At 41.5% G+C, this 19,000-nt stretch overlaps 2 protein-coding genes across 3 annotated transcripts; one reads left to right on the plus strand and one right to left on the minus strand.

Annotated features, from left to right (window-relative positions):
• Positions 1-3,601: 3,601 nt before the first annotated feature.
• Positions 3,602-13,565, minus strand: LOC119180222 (uncharacterized). Its single transcript, XM_037431367.2, has 8 exons — positions 13,155-13,565; positions 11,655-11,789; positions 10,067-10,117; positions 8,763-8,802; positions 8,633-8,679; positions 6,716-6,740; positions 5,683-5,720; positions 3,602-3,844 (listed from the first exon to the last, which is right to left on the minus strand). Exons 1-8 carry the CDS (start codon positions 13,417-13,419, stop codon positions 3,627-3,629), a joined length of 819 nt encoding a protein of 272 aa, XP_037287264.2. The 5' UTR covers positions 13,420-13,565; the 3' UTR covers positions 3,602-3,626.
• A 311-nt stretch (positions 13,566-13,876) lies between these two features.
• Positions 13,877-18,019, plus strand: IFT20 (intraflagellar transport 20). 2 transcript variants are annotated; one of them, XM_075889110.1, is made up of 5 exons: positions 13,877-14,017; positions 14,106-14,191; positions 15,788-15,872; positions 16,133-16,236; positions 17,871-18,019. In XM_075889110.1, exons 1-5 carry the CDS (start codon positions 13,891-13,893, stop codon positions 17,910-17,912), a joined length of 444 nt encoding a protein of 147 aa, XP_075745225.1. In that variant the 5' UTR covers positions 13,877-13,890; the 3' UTR covers positions 17,913-18,019. The 2 variants fall into 2 exon arrangements, with proteins under 2 accessions (XP_075745225.1, XP_037271183.2); XM_037415286.2 differs by lacking the exon at positions 15,788-15,872.
• Positions 18,020-19,000: the final 981 nt, after the last annotated feature.

Consider the following 19,000-nt stretch of genomic DNA (forward strand, 5'->3'; position numbering starts at 1 on the left):
AAGTATTCGGACATTGGTGAGACGCACAGTTCACGCAAACACGCACTCACTCTTTTTGGCCTGGTGCACAGCTTGTGGGAGAACGTCCCAGAAAATGCGATGCATTGTTTAACAGGCACTTCCACGTTTAGCACATAGCCAATTAAGCATATTTTCTAATCTCCCACAAAATATACAAGTGACACACACGCACTCAGCAACATGATGTAGTTTAGCAAACTATTGCTTGTTAGCCTGTGCTTAGTATACTAACTACAAAAGTTTTAGTATTTGAGCCCTCATGCTTCTTAATGGATTTGAATGAAGGAATATACCATATTAATAGCCACAACGTCCCACCGCCAACTTTTTTACGGTTCTGTAAACAATCGACTACAGAACTAGAGCACAGCTAGAAGCTTAGTATTTTGGAGCCTTTTTTAAGTGTGACCACTCAATATGCAAGTCTCAGAATTCGTGAAATCATACCAAGTGGTCAGAATAGTGCCATGCAACACTGGAAATTCCAAATTGTTTATAGTTTGGCCCAACAGGGCAAAAGAGTTTTATTATTAAAGACGATATCTTCCTTCGGTTACTTCGACGCAAAAATTTTGGTCTGTCTATCTGTCTGTACATTTGTGTGTTCGTCCACCATAACAATACCCCAAACGGCCAACCCCATCATTAGCACCCACCAATATTTCTCAAATTTAAGGGTTCATACTTGTGTGATTGTCAATAAAAAATCAATCAGAACACATACCTAAAGCACTATACCAATATGTCAATATTCGGTATGTGTGTCTTTATACTAGGGAAGGCATATATGAGTAATTCTAAGGACCGTAGCATTTATAACACTGCGCTGACAATGCAACGCTATGCTCCAAAAGGCAAGTGCTTCCAACGCTTTGCTAAGACGACACAGTGGTGGCACCTGCCCGTCGCTTTGCATTCTGCACCTTATAGCCTCCGAGACAGGTGCGCACGCCTTCCTTCGATTTCAAAGATAACTGCCAGATACCGCTTGTGTCTAACGTGCCTCGAAGCGCTCGTTCGCCTTCACTGCACTGATCGAGACGCTCTAATGCAGCACCTTCAGAAGACAATTAACCGATTTTTTCGCGCAGGACATCAAATAAATGTTTTGTTCACTCTCTCCAGACGCAAGACTATTGTCTTTCGACGACATTTGCAGCGAAACATGCAGATATGGGGCCAATTTTTTTAATAGTGTACCAAGAACATTTACATACTCCGGGGACACCAGTAAGAAACTCCGCCGCGGTGGTCTAGTGGCTAAGGTACTCGGCTGCTGACCCGCAGGTCGCGGGATCGAATCTCGGCTGCGGCGGCTGCATTTCCGATGGAGGCGGAAATGTTGTAGGCCCGTGTGCTCAGGTTTGGGTGCACGTTAAAGAACCCAGGTGGTCGAAATTTCCAAAGCTCTCTCTCATAATCATATGGTGGTTTTCGGACATTAAAACCCACATATCAATCAACCAGTAAGAAACTGACAGAAGTGCTGAATCTTGCACAGCATGTGGAAATGGCAAATGTAGTGTAACGCTGTTGCCCCTGGCATAGCTCATGCACGTGTTGCACATTCAAAGGCAAGGCACCGGATGATAAAGCCACAACTGGTGAACAAGCATAACAAGCATATCATGAGAATTGTTTAAACATTAATACAGCAGCTATTTCTGCCATACATAGACAAAACATGACAGCCGTATAAAAGAGTTGCGAACTCTAGTTTATATGAAAAACCTGCATGCAAAATGTCTTGTTTGAATGGCCAAGCAAATAAAAAAAGAGAATTTTTTTATTTCCTATGATTAATTGTTCATACATCATCTATGATGCAAAATGCAAAGACAGTGCCATAATGCGATAGCGGAAATAAAATACACGCAAAGTAGGCACAGTGTCTACATTTATGACGATGCCAAAGAAAAAAATAACATTTCGTACACTTAGTGTACATACCTATAAACACAAAAAGTATGACAATCGCAATCGAACAAGCCAACACTCGACTAGTATTACTTAATCATTGTAGCCTATATTAAGGCTGCAGAACTAAAACGTATATTACAAACATAAAATCTGGGAAAAGCAGGCATGATTTCATTTTCTTGTGTACAGCTCCTCAAACACATCTTATCAATTGTGCAGGTTATGCTACAATTCACCAAGGCTTGCATGACCGAACATGAAAATCATGTGCGATTTCTGAGCGACAATATTTCCGGCACTTTTGCAACATACTTGGAGGTCAATACTGCTTTTTGCCACACTTTTTGTTGGATAATGTTCATGCAAGTAGACAATATGTAAGCCATCTGCTTGCATGAATTGGCTAATAAAGCTGCTGACCTAAAACGGTTTAATTTGGAGGTGTTTCAAAATGTAACATTATACCGGCACCCACTGCCTCACTGTAAACACAAACGTAGTTCATGTTGCCACGTGACTTGTCTACAAAGGACGGCTTCAATGAATCAAGTAGCAAGAATGCACATACAGGGAGTCAGCATCCCAATGCCTACAACTTGTGCAGTGCTGAATGATAATACAAGAAATAAACTTCAATCTCGCACAGCTATTGCAAATATACAATCGTGAAATCTGCTTTGCTGATTTAACAGATGAAATTGCACTCTTTCTATATAGTCTGCTATTGCACTTTATGACCTTGCATTATATAGCATGAAGAAATATAATTGTGGGTTGTCGTTACCAAAGTCATGTGTGGGACATTGTGTGAGGAGTTGTGGATTACTCTTGACCTTTTAGGTTTCCATAAAGTTCAATCCACTAAAATGCACTGCTACAGCCGTAGATTGGACTCGGAACCTAATGCTCAACAGATAATAACGCCATGTTCACCAAGACAGCACAATGGGCCCTGCATAATTTGTGCATGTGCCTGAAACAAGACAGAATTTATTTGCAACTGACTATAAGTGTGCGATTACTGGGACGTAAGGTGTCCTGCTTACAACCTCGAGCAAAAATACAGCATGGTGAACGAGACTCACGAAAGCAGGAAGAGACCAATGCATTTTGTATACTAGTTGGAAGAACATCCAGCACTGCAACAAGTGACCAGCCATCAGTGTGACTGCATATCCTTCATAATGATCTAGACTGAGGCTGCAGGACTTGTTCAGTTACAGCCTGTTCGTACCGATGCTGCTACAAGGTATGCTATGTGCAACAATCATGTATTTCCTTTTGCACTTGCTCAAGCTTAGTAATGAAGCCCATCATATATTGATCTAATCCATATCAAATGGTATAATCATATGTCAGCTCTATATGAAGGCTATATGGATGACAAATTATGTGCAGGTAAGGCAGTTTTACAGACTGTTTATACAAGACAAAAGACAAAGTTGCAACGACTTTTTGAAATACATCTTCACAGCAGAGTATATGGTGCAAACATAACTTGACTAAGAGGCCCACTGGCTTAGCCAATCAACATATGCTACACGGCCAAAAGTAGGAGTTCCTGCAGACTACTTTAACATAGTGCCATACATCAGACGAGGTCACGTTACACTATGAAACACTGACAAGTTTTGTACTTTGGAAGTCAAGAGACAAGACATCATCAACAAAAATTGAGAACATGATCACAATGTTGGATTTGACGTCCGCGCTTGCAGGCCGTTTCTCTTGCTGCGTTCGGCACTCTGGTGTTCGTCAGAAATACCGTCGTCAGTCAGTTTCACACCATACTTCCAGGCTTTCAGCTGAACAAGCTTTTCTTGAGCTTTAGCGAGGCGCTCGAGTACGTGAAGTATTTCCTTTTGTGTTTTCAGCAACTCGCCTGCTGGATCTTTTTTACGGCCTGTAAGGTAGACAGATAAAAACGACACTTAGGAGAACTGCTCCCTAAATGTACAACACATTTTGCCTCGCTGTTGAATAGTTTTTAACTGCCATATAAACAGACAAACAATAGGCACCGGAGAAATCCAACCCTTGAGGTACAGACATATTCCATTATGTCAAAACACATCTTGGGGGTTCCACAGCTACCCATGAGGGTCTGGGTTCAATCACTAGCCATGACGGCCACATTTTAATAGGAATGAAGTTTAGAAAATCATCATAGTAGAAAGCAGTTGAACCAAGTTTGTCGAGTGATAGATTTGTGTTGGCTGCTTTAAAAAAGAATAAGACATTCGAGGTTCTTGAGCTCTACTGGCCCGGCGAACGAATTCTGCTTGCCGTTTTCAACGTTCCCGACGGTACTAAAAATTAGCTTGGTGGCTCGATTTCTCCACATGCAAATATAGTATAGTAATGTTGTTATGTAGAGTGTCTAAAAGGTTGCTGTGTGCATCTTCCCATGTTTTTCCAAGCTAGTGCATCTACACCCAGCCACAGAAGTTTATATGTCAGGCCATTAGAGTTGCAATTAAACTAACTTCCGCATACGCTGTGGGAGTGCCCGGCACAGTACAGACACACTAACGCCACGACCCTTTCGTCGAAGGTCCATGAGGCTCTGCAGAGCCCTACTCTTGACGACCAAACCTGGGCGACCCACCAGGCCCGTTAAGCGGCGTCGAGAGAAGCCCTTGACGTCCCCTCATGGGAGGCCTCGGCCCGTCCACCTACACCTGCTGGTTTCTTATCATAAAGTTTATTCCTCCTCCTCCAAAGAGCCTGGGCACATAGGTTTGAACTAAAAGTTTCAGTCTACTAGCTTCTCCCAACACATGGATCCCTTAAAGGACACATGGACCCCTTAAAGGGGCACTGCAACAATTATTGAACATAGCCAGAAAATGCCGCCAAACAGCAGTCAAGGCTGATTCTTACGAATTTGTGAGTTAAATATTATTGGACTGAATGCAGCACGTGTAGGGAACTTACGAGATTGCCACAAATCACTTGCTCTCTCAGCAAGCAATGCATCAAGCAGGATCAAGTTAGCATGATGCACACAGGCCAATTTCAAAAATGGTGCACCACTGTACCTTCTTGGAGGCAATGGGACTTGCTGCACAAGTAACAAGCGCTCGTTCCCAAGCCTTCTGAATAACACTCGCACCAGTACAGTGTAAGTCTGAGTGAGAAGTAGCGACCAATAAGGTCAAACAAAATGGACAAGAAAATGTTCAGTAATCAACATACATGCAACTTCTGGGCAACCCCATTATGCATAGCAACAGTCCTCGCCAACTAAAAAGCGTTTTTGTCCGTCTTTTTCATTCTACATTTAAACAAAAAATCGTATGCTGCAAACGATTTTCTATGTATTTGTTTACTAGTTTTGTAGAAGTGGTGTAGAGGCCTTTAGTCAGGTACTGCTATGCCTATAGCTTCTTTACCTTTCTTGGTGTAATTAAAAAATATTGAAGCATCTGCATCTGAAATGCAATACACAGTCTGTTAGTGGCTGACACATCTAATCTTTTTTGTGCCACCTGTGGTTGCTGCATGATTCCTTGCGTGTTAACTGTCATTAAAATGGAAAAATAAGACCTTTGTTCTCATTGTATTTAACAGTATTTCTTTTAGTGATGCCACAACGAAAACAGCCACTTCGGTGTCCTCAGCACTTACCAGTCGCATATAAGTCACTCTGGCCAACTACCAAGATTGGATTGCTTACTACTACACAAATGTGCTAAGAAGAAGAAAAAAAGACAGGCCATAAACACACTTGTGCCTTACCTGCATCTTGTGAACTCAGCTCACTTGTCTGGGTCGACCTAAAATAATGACACAATGAAGCAGCCTGAACAACCAGTGCAATGAATATTACCTATGGAAAACATATAAAATATTCCTTATTTCATACAGAAATGTTCCATACAAAAGGTATTGCATATTTTTCATTTGAAAAGTGCCTTGTCTGAGACTAGTATCCTTTGCTGCTACTCTCAAACCTTGTAACAAAGTCACACCTGTTATGCAAATACTTTGTTATATAAGAAAATTTGTTATAAACATATATTTGCAGCACTGTCTCTATGACAGAGCTATTTTTCGTTGATTGTGTTATGACCAATAATTCATTATATCTGTTTGTCATATCAAGGTTTGAGGGTATCTGGCAATTACTTTCTCACTGGAATATTTATATGTAGTGTCCCAATTAAGTTCTTTCAAGTTATACTATTTCTGACATCTAGCTTTATACATCCTGTACCTTCTATGTACGTTCCATTTCACTATGTGGTGGATACGAATTGATTGATAATGACTGTAACAGTGTGATCACCGTACCTGGGTAATGTATTGCAGATTCATACATCAATTTAAATTATGTTGCTTCTCTCTTAAGGAGCCTTGTGATAATTTGGCGGTACCTCATGTTGATGTCTGAACCTACATCACAAATCTGTGGCATTACCTCATGGCTATTGATCAACGATACATTGATTGAGAACAGTTGCGATTCCAACTTTTGCCAAATGCACCAACCCCTCATTTGCATAATTTGTTGCCTAGTCAGCAAGCAACAAGAAATGAGAACAGTTAGCGTTATATGATGTTTGAGCCACAATGCAATACCTGAAACTTTGAATGGAATCTAAAGTGTTTTTTGTGCCATTATGCAGGAAAATGCTGGCACATTATTCTGGGAGCATGGAACTACAAAAAATATGTTCATGCGAAGTAACAAGCAATGTGCTGCTGTTTATTCATTTCACAAGTGGCACGAAGATGAGTAAGAAAGAAAATGGGCATTGAAGGACCTTACTTGCTATTGCATGGAACTCCCTCATCTGTAAGAAAGAAAGTTTTGGGATTACTAAGTAGAGATTATATGTAATAGGTGCAATAAAAATTGACTTGTTGGACGGTAGGCATTAATAACAATAATAATTACATATTAGTAATAATAATGACAATAATAATAATTGTAGGAGTTTTATGTCTCAAAACCACGATATGATTATGAGACAGAGTAAAGGAGGGCTGCAGAAATTTCAACCACTCAGGGTTTTCTAAAAACACACTAAAAAGAAACAATGACTAGTGACAGACTGCAAACCCATATGTTTCACTATCATATGTTCATTATTAGTGGAGAAAACCGAGGTTGAAGTATCATTTTGAAATTTTGAGCCAAAATCTTTGCGTGTGAAGGAGAAAATTTCAGAAAGTATTTGTCATATTTTTGTGACATTTGCTCCATGAAATTTTCTAAAACTTGTTAAGCTAGGTCTGTGGCACTCACAAATTATGATGCACTTCATTTTTTATCAATTACAAGCTACATAATTGATTGACTGATTTGTGGAGTCTAACCTTCAAAAACCACCATATGATTAAGAAAGACGCCGTAGTGAAGGGCTCCGGAAATTTCGACCACCAAATTTCTTTAACGTGCACCCGAATCTGAGCACACGGGCCTACAGCATTTTCGCCTCCATCAAAAATGCAGCCACCACAGCCGGCATTCGATCCCGCGGCCTGCGGGTACGAAGTACCCTACGAGTACCTTAGCCACTAGAACACCGTGGCGGGGCTGAAATCTACGTAGGACCTTGTAAATGCCTTCAGAATTTATGAGGTTGTGGTGTACGGTGCGGGAATCCCAAAGTGGTGTCTCCACCCGCATTTTCTTTCCGAGCGTTTTCCCGCTTACCAAGTGTGGTTTCGCGGTCAGAGTGATGTTCTCGGGACTGTGAAATTGTGCTTTAATGGTACGCGAAAATTGTTTTGCTCTTTAGTGTGCCTTTCACGTGCACCCAAATCTAAGTATACGGGCCTAAAGTATTTATGCCTTCATCGAAAATACGGTCATCACAGTCGGAATTCGATCCCGCGACCTCCAGGTCAGCAGTTAGGCGTCATGACCTCTAGGTCTACCATAGCAGGAGGAAGGAAGGCAGGCAGGCACTGCATACAGGTAAAAGTGAAAGGCCGAGTGAAGATATGCTGAGAAAGGAACTTATGAGATATGAATTTAATGAATCACATGCAAAAAAATTGAGCATATCTCGTCATGCTCGAACAATTGGACCATGGCTTGGCTCTGAGCATAAAGCACCGCAGAAACTTAGAGAACAATGTATGCATAACTTTTCTGACCAACACGACATAAGATGGCAACACTCTCGGTTTAGCCCTGTCGCTACTCTTCTACAGAATGAATACCGTATTGGAAGCAATAACAACAAATGGCTTCCGGAAGTGCTTTAAACCACTAAAACTGCATTACAGCAGGTGCGTCTATGCAGCAGGAGAATGCCCTATTATGAATTTTCAAAGTTTATAAAAAAAGACAAATTATGAAAAGCTTGTTTGCCCTCCCCCTTTTTTTTTTGCTTTCAACGATAGACAATAACATACCAATACATCAATAAAACTTCGAAGTTGTTGTTGCAAAACTAATGTCTTTTGCTGAAAATCGAAAAGCACGAGAAGTTGCCAAGTTGGAAAGAAATTTTAGTCAAGTTCCTGTGAGAGACTGGTGGTTCTTGAAAGACTGCAGGGCACTGTTGCGTTTTATGCTGTACAATACGTGTAATCGGCACCAAATCGTTACCAACTCTACAATCATCTATAAATACTTGGCAGCTAGCACGCACAACTGTAGCCACGAAAAGATATACTTATTTAAAAAAATGTCTGGCCTGTAAAAGTGCAATCATCGGCAAAAAAAAATTACCTATGTGCAGTTCGATGCCTTCACATTTTGGCTCTGGATTGCTTGATCTGGAAAATTGCAGCACAAACTCAGAAACCATTTTTGAGACCCTTACTTAGAAGACGAAGCACATAATGCCACATATGCTTACCCGTTATCACAGACGGCCTCTTCGGGGGAACTGGGAGGCTCTGAAGAAACGAGGATGAACAGAGTTGTAAGTAAAAAAAAAGAAACATAAGAAGTGCAGTTGGAACGAAATTCATGCAGACACTAAAGGATCTTTGATGAGATCTTTAAAGTGTGTTCAAGGAGGGCCTTGGGAGCTCTTAGAGTACACAGCCAATTTTCCATCATCAATGTTCATGGAAAAATCTAGCACACAACTGGTTAGCCATAACTGAATAGTGGGATACCTTTAATTAGCGTGGTGTCGCCTTCCCTTAATGTGAGATTTTGCAAATGGTGCAAGGCCGTCAGTGGCATGCAATGTAGGGTATGCAAGAAACTTGGCAGACATTTATATTATTTTACACAACCATAAATTCAGATTTCAAACTATTTATAGGAATGCACGAGTCTGCAGACTACTAACCAACTCTACTGTATAAATATCCCTTTTAATAAAGTAGCTACATTACTATAATAATAAGTTACATCAGATTACACTATGGAGTCACATTGGATTACACACGCTGGCTCCTGCACATCAGATTACACTATGGAGGTAAAAACCCGTATATTGATGGCATACTAATTTCATAAATGTAAAGCACTCAGATCTGTAAAAGTAGTCTTTGTTAAAATGGGCTGTTATAAAAACTGAAATAACAACATCCTTTTCGGAACAAACGATTTCGAGTACATGCCAGCATTTAAGGTTAGACAAGCTAACACTGAAATCTAACATGATCGTATACAGGTGAAATTCATAACGTGCTTGCTATTTGTCAAGTTATTAGCTGTAGTTCACAGCATAAACATAAAACACTTTACACAAAGTCACATGCAAACAGCATAAGATTACCTAATTCTCAGAACACCAATAGAGTTATTTATTACATTGTTGATACAGTCAGTGTTCCCAAGTAGTCTTTTATTATTTTGTTTATGCAATGCTGGTGTGCAATCACACTTGCAAAGCTCAATTGAACTAAGCCTCGAATAAAATGCACTCTTTTTCAGAAAGCCTTCAGTCCACATAGAAAGAGAAGAAGGTAAGGAAGCACAACTCTAACACAAAAGCGTACACAACTTCAAGTAAAGCTATGCTTGTATCAATTCAAATATAGCTTTGCGTTATGATGACAGTCACCATCCTTTGCAAATATTGATATGTAAGTGCATCATAGCAAAATAACATTCCATATATGCTCTACATCATTTAATTGTTGCTTGTTGCGGCACAAGAGACAGCTAAATGTTTTTGAATGAATGTAAACCAAAAGCACGTACCTTGTTTGACATCTATATTAGTATTTGTATTATCGCTCGACTCATCAGCTCCTGCAGAAAAGAAAGTTTGAAAAGCATAGCAGAATAAGTTACAAAGAAAAGTGTAAAAATTGACACCTAGAAACTACCAGCAATATGAAAAGGGGGCCAAAATGACCACCTTTATCAACTTAACTCCAATACCTACATCACTTATGACAACTCGAGAGAAAAGAATTCCACTATGTGGCACTGCTCGCTAACTACGGTGTGAGGCTGTGTGCTATGCCAACTTTTGCCATTTTAACATATTTGGTGACCCTCACTCCCACTCCCCTCCTCCTGAAAACTAAAATACTTTTACGCTCAGGCCTATGCTACTTGTGGTGAAGTCAGTTGAATTGCATGTACAGTTAGTCCAGGGAAAGCAAAGAGGATGATAATTGTGTTTAACTGCAATGCACTAATTGCATGGTAAACTGAAATGAATTCCAACTCAACAAAAAGATCACCCATTTTGTCAATGAAATCAAAGTCCACAAGCTTCTAATTCTAATTTGTGATGTGAATTGAAAATTAATTCGAGTGAACACAAAGTCGTTTGTCCCAAAGGCGGGACGTAAACCCGCAAGCTCTGAATTCAAAGGTTGCAGGTTCGAATCCCACTGACAGGATGGGTAATTTTTTGTTCATTTGAATTTTCTTCAATTTATGTCACAATTAGAACACTGCAGTTAAATACAACAATCGATGTCGCCTATGCTTTCCCTGACCTCACTGTCTGATTCGTTGGGTTGCATCTAACACATGAGCAAGCGCCTCAAAAAAAGTTCCCTTTCTTTTGACTGTGGCAAACAGTGTTACAGAAAATATGTCCAGAACTTTCATGATCGAGTGGACTTAGATAATGGCTGCGATGTGGCCACTATTATTAGACAAAGAATTTAGAGAACAACAAAGGGAACAAAGCTACAGAATAAACGCTGAATTAACCTGAGTTTGTGTAGCTTGCACCACTGAAATTGTAAAACAGGCCACTTTTGCTACAGGTTGCAAACCAAAATTACAAGAATAAAAACAGGGCAACTTGAACTCTCGAGCCAGCTCCATGCGATTACTATGAATTGTGAAAGCATTTCCTCAATGCTAGTCTACCTGTTCATGAGTGCAAAATTAGCAACATATTCTAAAATAAAGCAAAGGTTTCAACATTGAAACATGTGGAAAAAAGTACCTAGATGAGTGAGAAATATACGAGTTCAGGATCAATTCGCTGACACTGTAGTTAACCATACAAACGAAAATCCTACTATTTTTCTCTACTACTGTAGGTGAACTTTTCTTTACTCAACAAATGAAACCGAGTATATTAAAATGGTCTTTGTGTTTCTCTTTAGTATCTATTTTAAAGGGAACGTAAGGGCTTCTGCTTGAGCAAGCAACCATAGAAATTCCCAAATAGGCAAATGGCCAAAGGAAAGCTCAATATGTTTTTCATTGGTTTGCCTACGAGGCATCCCTCGGCACACTTTAGCCATAATTGGCGTTTGCAACACAATACACCACGGTTTCTCATCAGCCTGCAAACAATATGATCAAGGAAGTACACCTGTGCTACTTGGGGCTTCTGTGCTGTTGCCGAGCAAACAGTCTTCCACAGGGATTCCTATTACGAGCTCGTTGTGATTATTGAACAGGGCAGCTTCAGCAAGAAGGTTCCCAGCTGTAGCACCACAGCTGGCTCCTGCAAAAGTAGTTATAGAAGATGTACAACTAGGATCAACACGAAACCTTCCGGAAAAAAACAAATGGGTGCCCTCCTGGCCACAAGAAGGCCACCGACAAATCTTGGCCACTTAGCCCACACACAAATGTACATTAACTAAATTCAAAATGAGTTTTCATTTTTTCAGTAGTGTCTCTCTAGTGCTCTTGCTCCTTTGAGACATTTCATGCCGCATAATTGTGTTATATTCGGGCATAAAATGCAGCGCATAAATGAAGCCACAGATGGAGGACATGGATGTTAAATCATAACTTGGCATAATTTCCCTCATATACAGCGAGTAATACTCAATCCACCAAAGTTCCATGATTGATGATTGATATGTGGGGTTTAACGTCCCAAAACCACTATGTGATTATGAGAGACGCGCTGTAGTGTAAGGCTCCGAAAATTTCGACCACCTATGGTTCCTTAACATGCACATAGTTCCAGACAGGAGAAAATGTTTCTCCCCTCCGGAGGGGCGGGGGGGGGGGGGGGGGGGCAAAGGTTTTTCACAGCATCCCCCCACCCCTATAAGGTCAGACTATGAGGCAGACTAAATTGCATCCCGCCCCTCTTAGGAGACTAGGGCACCATCCACCCCGCTTTTTTCCCGTGCGCACGATACGGTTGTGCTACTAAATGAATGTTTTGATACACTTCCAGTAGGGCCACCAGGATTTTCTAACTGAAACTTCTAATCAATAACGGTTGGCACTCTCGACTACACAACGCGTGCGCACTTTGATTCGGAGCATGTGACGTCACGGGCGCCGATTCTTACTTAATGTCACTCCAACATGGCGGCTGCGATAACGTCAACGCAGCGGCTACTCCAGCCTGACGATAGTTATAGCGCGAGAACGAAACGACGACACAGATACAAGAAGGAAACGAGCGCTAACTTCCATAGAAGTGTGGCAGCTTGGGCTAGTTGGTATGGCATGACGATAGTTATAGCGCGAGAACAAAACAACGACACAGAGACAAGAAGGACACGAGTCTTTCGTGTCCTTCTTGTCTCTGTGCCGTCGTTTTGTTCTCGCGCTATAACTATCGTCAGGCTAACTTCCGACTGAGTTTATTGCGCTCTGCGCTATAAACTCAGTTGGAAGTTAGCGCTCGTGTCCTTGTCTCTGTGTCTCGTCGTTTTGTTCTCGCGCTATAACTATCGTCATGCCATACCGACTAGCCCAAGATGCCACACTTCGCCAGCACCAGAAACTACGCTCAGGTTGACGGTGGCTTCAAGTGACGCTAGTGAGAGCGATCGGAGACGAGAGTTGGCAGGCGTTACTGGCGCGTGAACGGCTTCGGTGCTGTAAACCAGAGATATTTTACCTTTCTTGCATAACGATTTCAAGTCGTGCCATTTCTTTCTGATCTCGGCCGTGGTTCGATGCACTCCGGAAACGGCAAAGAGGGACTGCGTTATCGAATCCCACGCTTCGCTCCTACTTTTGGAGACGCCCGCGTATCGCCGTTCGAACACAGTCCTATGCTTCTTGTATCCCGCGACCAACGCTTCGATTTCGGCTCGGCTGAAGTTCGGGCGTCTTCCCTGCGGATTGGTGTTTACAACTACCACTTGCGTGTACGCTGCCATTTTCGTGTGGGCTGCGTCGATCCAGTTGTCTACTTGAAACACGGTTTCGAACGTCCAGTCCGTACACTTTTTTTTCAGTCAGTGCACTTCATTGATCGTTCACGGGAGCACACTCAAGTCATCACCGTTGATCGTCACGAGCCAGATTGAAAGTTTTCCAAGACCCCGTGGGTTTTATCGTAAGACAAAACTTACGACATTGCGTCGAAGGCAATCGCAATATTCGGAAAGCGCAGCTTATTCGAAAAGACCCAGAAAAAGCGCGCGACAAGGTGCCGTGACGTCATCGGGCACAACAAAACGTACGTAAGGTGTGGAAAAATAACAAATAAACTGAAAACAAAACCTCATTTTTCATTCCTCTACATTGTATTGTGGCTTTAACACCGCATATATAACAGGTAATTGCCAATAAAAGTGATTATGCACAAACAAACATGCCTGTTACCTTGACAACGGGACTGTTTACAAATGGCTAACGAAGTGTTCTCGCGGGCTGGGCTTTACGTCGACGAACTGAACAAACTTCGCATCGCTGATCCGGATGCGATCAGGGAAACGCAGGAGCTCAAGGATGATTGCCACAAATTCATCGAGAGTAAGGCGCGTCTCGAATGTTTTGTTGGGACCCCATTTCTTCGCGCATGATCGAATGTTTGATTACAATTCTCCCAATCTTCCTCCAGGGATGACCGAATTCCAGTCCGTCGTGGATAAATACATTGCCATATCAGACAAACTGGCTGCGGAAGTAGAACACGAAAAGCTAAAGGTGAGAGCCTGCTAAAAACTAAAGGTGAGAGGCCTGAGGAGAGGGGAGACGAGAGGGGGAGAGAAGCTATTTAATTAGAAACGTATAATTCTGACGGCGTATGTAGAAGCGCTTACACGTTTGTGAGGAAATAATGGACCTCGGATGAGGAGGGCAAGAAATGAGAAGAAAACAAAACAAAAAAATGAAATATGGTGATCGTGATATCTGTACGTCACAACTAGCAGTTGTGATGCAATTGTTACTGTACCTTTTATCACATAGGCACTGCGCCGTGCTCCCGACCGGGTTGCAGAAATTAGGTGCCTTTTCTCATCTTCTAACCACTACCGCCACCACCTTTTATCACTTCATTTAATGTCCTCTAGGAACACGGACAGAACTTTTAAAATCTAACAAGCTGAGAAAAAGAGGACATAGGTCCAAGTATTTCATCTAGCGTGGCTTAGGAAATTGAGCTTATATTCTACTTTGGAGACGAGCTCTTTCTTCTCTGTATGCCTGGAAATCTTGCAAAATATTTTTTTTATGGTTTCTATTGCACCGTAGTTGTCACAGTATGGGTCAGTGGTCAAGCCAAAGCGACACATGTGCGTAGTGGAGGCGAAGTCGATGATAGAGTGACTAGAAGTGATGAGGAAACTGATTCAGAGGCCTTGTTTTTAAGTTGCATGTTTGCCAACAACCTTGTCCTAACGTTTCACACACAACATATAACGTTTTTGTTGTATGTCGGACGTTATCATAAGTACAGTACTACATCAATGCTTAATTTGAAATATTCGTGCAACATTCAGTCTGAAACGCAGACAATTGATGGTTATATTAGAAAACTTCGGAAAATGCTGTAATCGTACAAAAATTACTACAGCAGTTTAACTTTCCAGTGATGTTTACATAACATTTTAACATAAATATTTCCTACAAATTTGCATATGCTGAGGAATAATTTAATAAAAAGTTTAATAACCTTTTTGCTGAACACATACACTTTAGTTTGTAAACAAATCAGTTTTCTAAACAATATAGAGAAAAAAGTAATTATGTACATCATCTTAGAAAATCTTATTGGGTTTGGCTGTTTACAAGGCACCAAGCTATGATTTCATTGTAATAACGTATTGCATACCATGCTGCTACATGACATAAAATGCAGTTCTCATACAAAAAAAAAATGAGATCAATAATTTTATTCCTAGAGTGTTCTTCTGAGAACTTGATCACCAGCACCATTATAGTATCAGCAGTAGATAATTTTCTGCATGCTGATACTAGTTCACTGCTGATAACACTAGGGTGGACTGATGTGATTATACGTGTTTGTTGGTACCATTAAAGGTAACTCTTCTTTCTAATTGACTCCGTAACTCATAGTAGCACTTGAAAAATTTGGGACTGCTGTGCCCGACCCTAGGCCAATCCTCCTGAATCAAGATGGCACACGAAGTTTGTGCCACTCACCCCAAAAAAATTTTTTCACCTTGGCAAACTGAATGCAAAATGACCATTTTTATGTCTGGCCGCCCCCATGTCAGATCAAAATGTCCCCCCTTCCCCCCTCAAAAATATTTCTGCCTATGCCCCTGCCCTGGCTAGGTGTCATCCCAGGAGAATCTTCATAGATTTTCCTTTTTCTATGGCGTCGTCATTACCACCACCACAATGACTGAGCAGCGTTCGGGTAAGTATCAGCTATTACAATGTATAACGATAGTGCTATGGCGGATAACTACCCAAGAATGAATCGAAGAAGCTCTAACCACAGCCATCACTCTTTTACCTCCAAGATAATTTGCATGCTCATTCCTCACAAACACATTCGCTTATTTTGGCGGCTAACATTTAGTACTTTTCAGGAATTTCTTGAGGCCCTATTTCATACTTTCAGTTTATGCTTTTCAAAACCGTGGATGTACCTAATAAATGTTTGTGTCGTTGCAGGCCATCGGATCTCGAAACCTGCTGAAGTCTGTCGTGAAAGACCGCGAAACACAACAGCAGCAGCTCCAAGCGCTCGTGCTAGAGAAGAAGATAGAGCTGGAAAGGTTTCACTTTTATATTGAAGCTTTAAAGACAAGATAGGAATGACGAAGTGCGCAATGTGAAAGTGGTCACGGGTGGACAACATTTATAAATCAGGGGTTTGATTGGTAACAACTTTATTGGTAGTTCGGCAGAGCTTTAACCAACCGGGCTTTGGGTCTCCCGCGTGGGGATGTCAAGGCCTTGCCTGGTGTAGAAAGGATTTTATTTCAGGAAGGGTTTGACCCCTCTTTATGAACATGCCTGCAACATGCGTACAAACTGCACAAGTTGCAAGATGGAAGGGTCGGAACCCACTAGCCCTCTTTCCGTCTATGCCTATGGTCTATACATATGCTCACGATCACATGCGACCGGGGAAGCACGCTGGCTAATAAAAAGTGGACATCCTAAATAATAAAGGAGCACTAAAAAGAATCAACACTACACATTACCATCAGTGCCATTGTATGGTACAAAAATTCCTAGCATGCCTTGAAATTATACCGGTCTCAATTTGGCAAGCGTGCTTCTGTAGATGCATGTGTTTTAACAAAAAATGATTTGACAGTGTGTGCAATCAGCACTTGTATCTATTACTCCTTTATGTAATCAGAATGGGCGCACTATACTTTGTTTCATACATTATCTGCAACGCTGTGGAAGTTAGCAAAGCTTCTTGCGTCGATGCATTCTCAACAAAAAATAGTTCTATGTTCAAAATATTTTGCGCCTTACAAATAGCAACGCTGTTAAGTGTCTGTTATTATGCGTCTCCATATTTTAGTTTCCACGTGATGTCATGTACACAAGTGTGGCGGTTTGGGCTAGTTGGTATGACATGACGATAGATATAGCGCGAGAACAGCAGATATAGCGCGATATATAAACGGCGAGATTTATAAACGGAAGATATGGTGCGTGTTTTCACGCTATATCTATTGTCATGTCACATACAGGCTCTTTGCGCTGGGTACAAAACGATGGCAGCCTCCTGGACTTAATCTCATGAGTTGGTGTCAGTGCTGGATAATACAGACGGTCGTTCGATCCCCGCTTTCCTTTGTGCTCTTTCCGCTTCCTTCTGTTCACCAGTTTCACCGATGGGGAGAACATAGAAATGCGAGGGTGCACCGGCATTAATGAGATGTCACGCGACAGACCACGGAACGCGCAGAGCTGTATGTTTTGCTGGCTGAACTGTTAGCATAGCTTCCACAGTATTGCACCTGATATGTGAAACGTAGTAGTATTGGGTCATCCAGCAAATGTAGATGTAGGCTATCAACATTTTCGCTCGGTTACTTCAAAGGGGAAGGGATCGGCTGGTGTCCTGATCAGTCATGTTGTAAAGTGAAGTTGGGCTACTTGTTGCACATTAAAGACTTGAAACATATCCCATTTGTCAAAGACATCGAACAAGACCAACAAGCGCAGAGGACACTGTCTTTATCCTCCTTAGACTCGTCTAACATCCACGTTGCATTAGAAATGTTTCAAGTCTTCAATCAGCCCCCTCAAACCGATGAATATAGATATGACAACAAAGCCTTGAAGAATATTTAGCACTTAGTGCCATGTTGAAGAGCCAAAATGGTTGTCATTTTTCTAACAGCATGGTGCACATTTCCCCATTCTTGTCCTTTCTTGCTTTCAGATTGAGAATACAGCTGAATGCATTGAAGAGAGAGGAAGCTGAACAGAACGAACTGATTGAGCAGTTCTCGATGCAGTCATGAAGCTACTGTACTGATTGAGCCAGAGTGCAACGCAGAAATTGTTATTAAAGTAATTCATACCTCTTCAGTGCTTTTTTATCAAGACACATTGGCACGTGTGCTGTTTTGCTGAACACTACTGTTGCATAAATATAAGCAGCTAAACATCAGATATATGCGAGGCAAACAGGCCTCTTGATCACTGCATCACCAATAATTTTCGTTTCATGACTCACTTAATAATTGTTGGTGTTTTAATGTTTCAAAACCACCATATGATTATAAGAAACGCCATAGTGGAGGGCTCCGGAAATTTTGACCACCTGGGGTTTGGTAACCTGCATATGGGCACACCAATCACTCTGGGACACACAAGAGTACTACGAAACGTGCCAAGTGAATGCGAGGCAAAGGTTTCACAAATTGGAGCATGGGAAGGCCTGCGGCCTCATAGGAGGTTTTTCCACAAACTGTGAGAATCAATTTTGTCAGGCTTGCAATAGTTTTCTACCATTTTTTTCTATACGGAAAAGTACATTGTGATGGGACTTCTTGGGAGTCCAGAAAGCTTAGGTAAGGAATGTGACATGTAGAAAGAAGATGTCCTCTCTCGAGACGGGATACAGGTGGCTATTGATCTGGCTTTAAAAACTTGTGCATTAGGAAGCAATATCAACAAATGGCAGGGAAGCCTCATCATATCTGGTTGCGTGCAATGAATGCGGTGCAAGCTTGTAAAGGCATAAGAGGTCCAATATTCATAAACTAACTTCCTTGTGTCATGTGGAGGCAGCTGCCAGCTCACTGAAACGTGACATCGATGTTTGTTAAGCATAAAAAAACAAGGTGCTCAGTGCATGGGTGGTCTGAAAGAGCATCTAGTTTTATGCCAAAATGATGATATGATTAGCTAGTGGAGGGCTCCGGAAATTTTGACCATATGGTGTTCTTTAACATGCAGTGACATTGCACAGTACACAGGCATCTTTACTTTTGCCTCCATCAAAACACGACCTCCACAGCCAGGATCAAACCCACAAACTTCTGGGTCAACAGCCACGCAACGTAA

Source organism: Rhipicephalus microplus, chromosome 3, assembly GCF_043290135.1.
Source record: "Rhipicephalus microplus isolate Deutch F79 chromosome 3, USDA_Rmic, whole genome shotgun sequence".
In the NCBI taxonomy this organism is placed as follows: domain Eukaryota; kingdom Metazoa; phylum Arthropoda; class Arachnida; order Ixodida; family Ixodidae; genus Rhipicephalus; species Rhipicephalus microplus.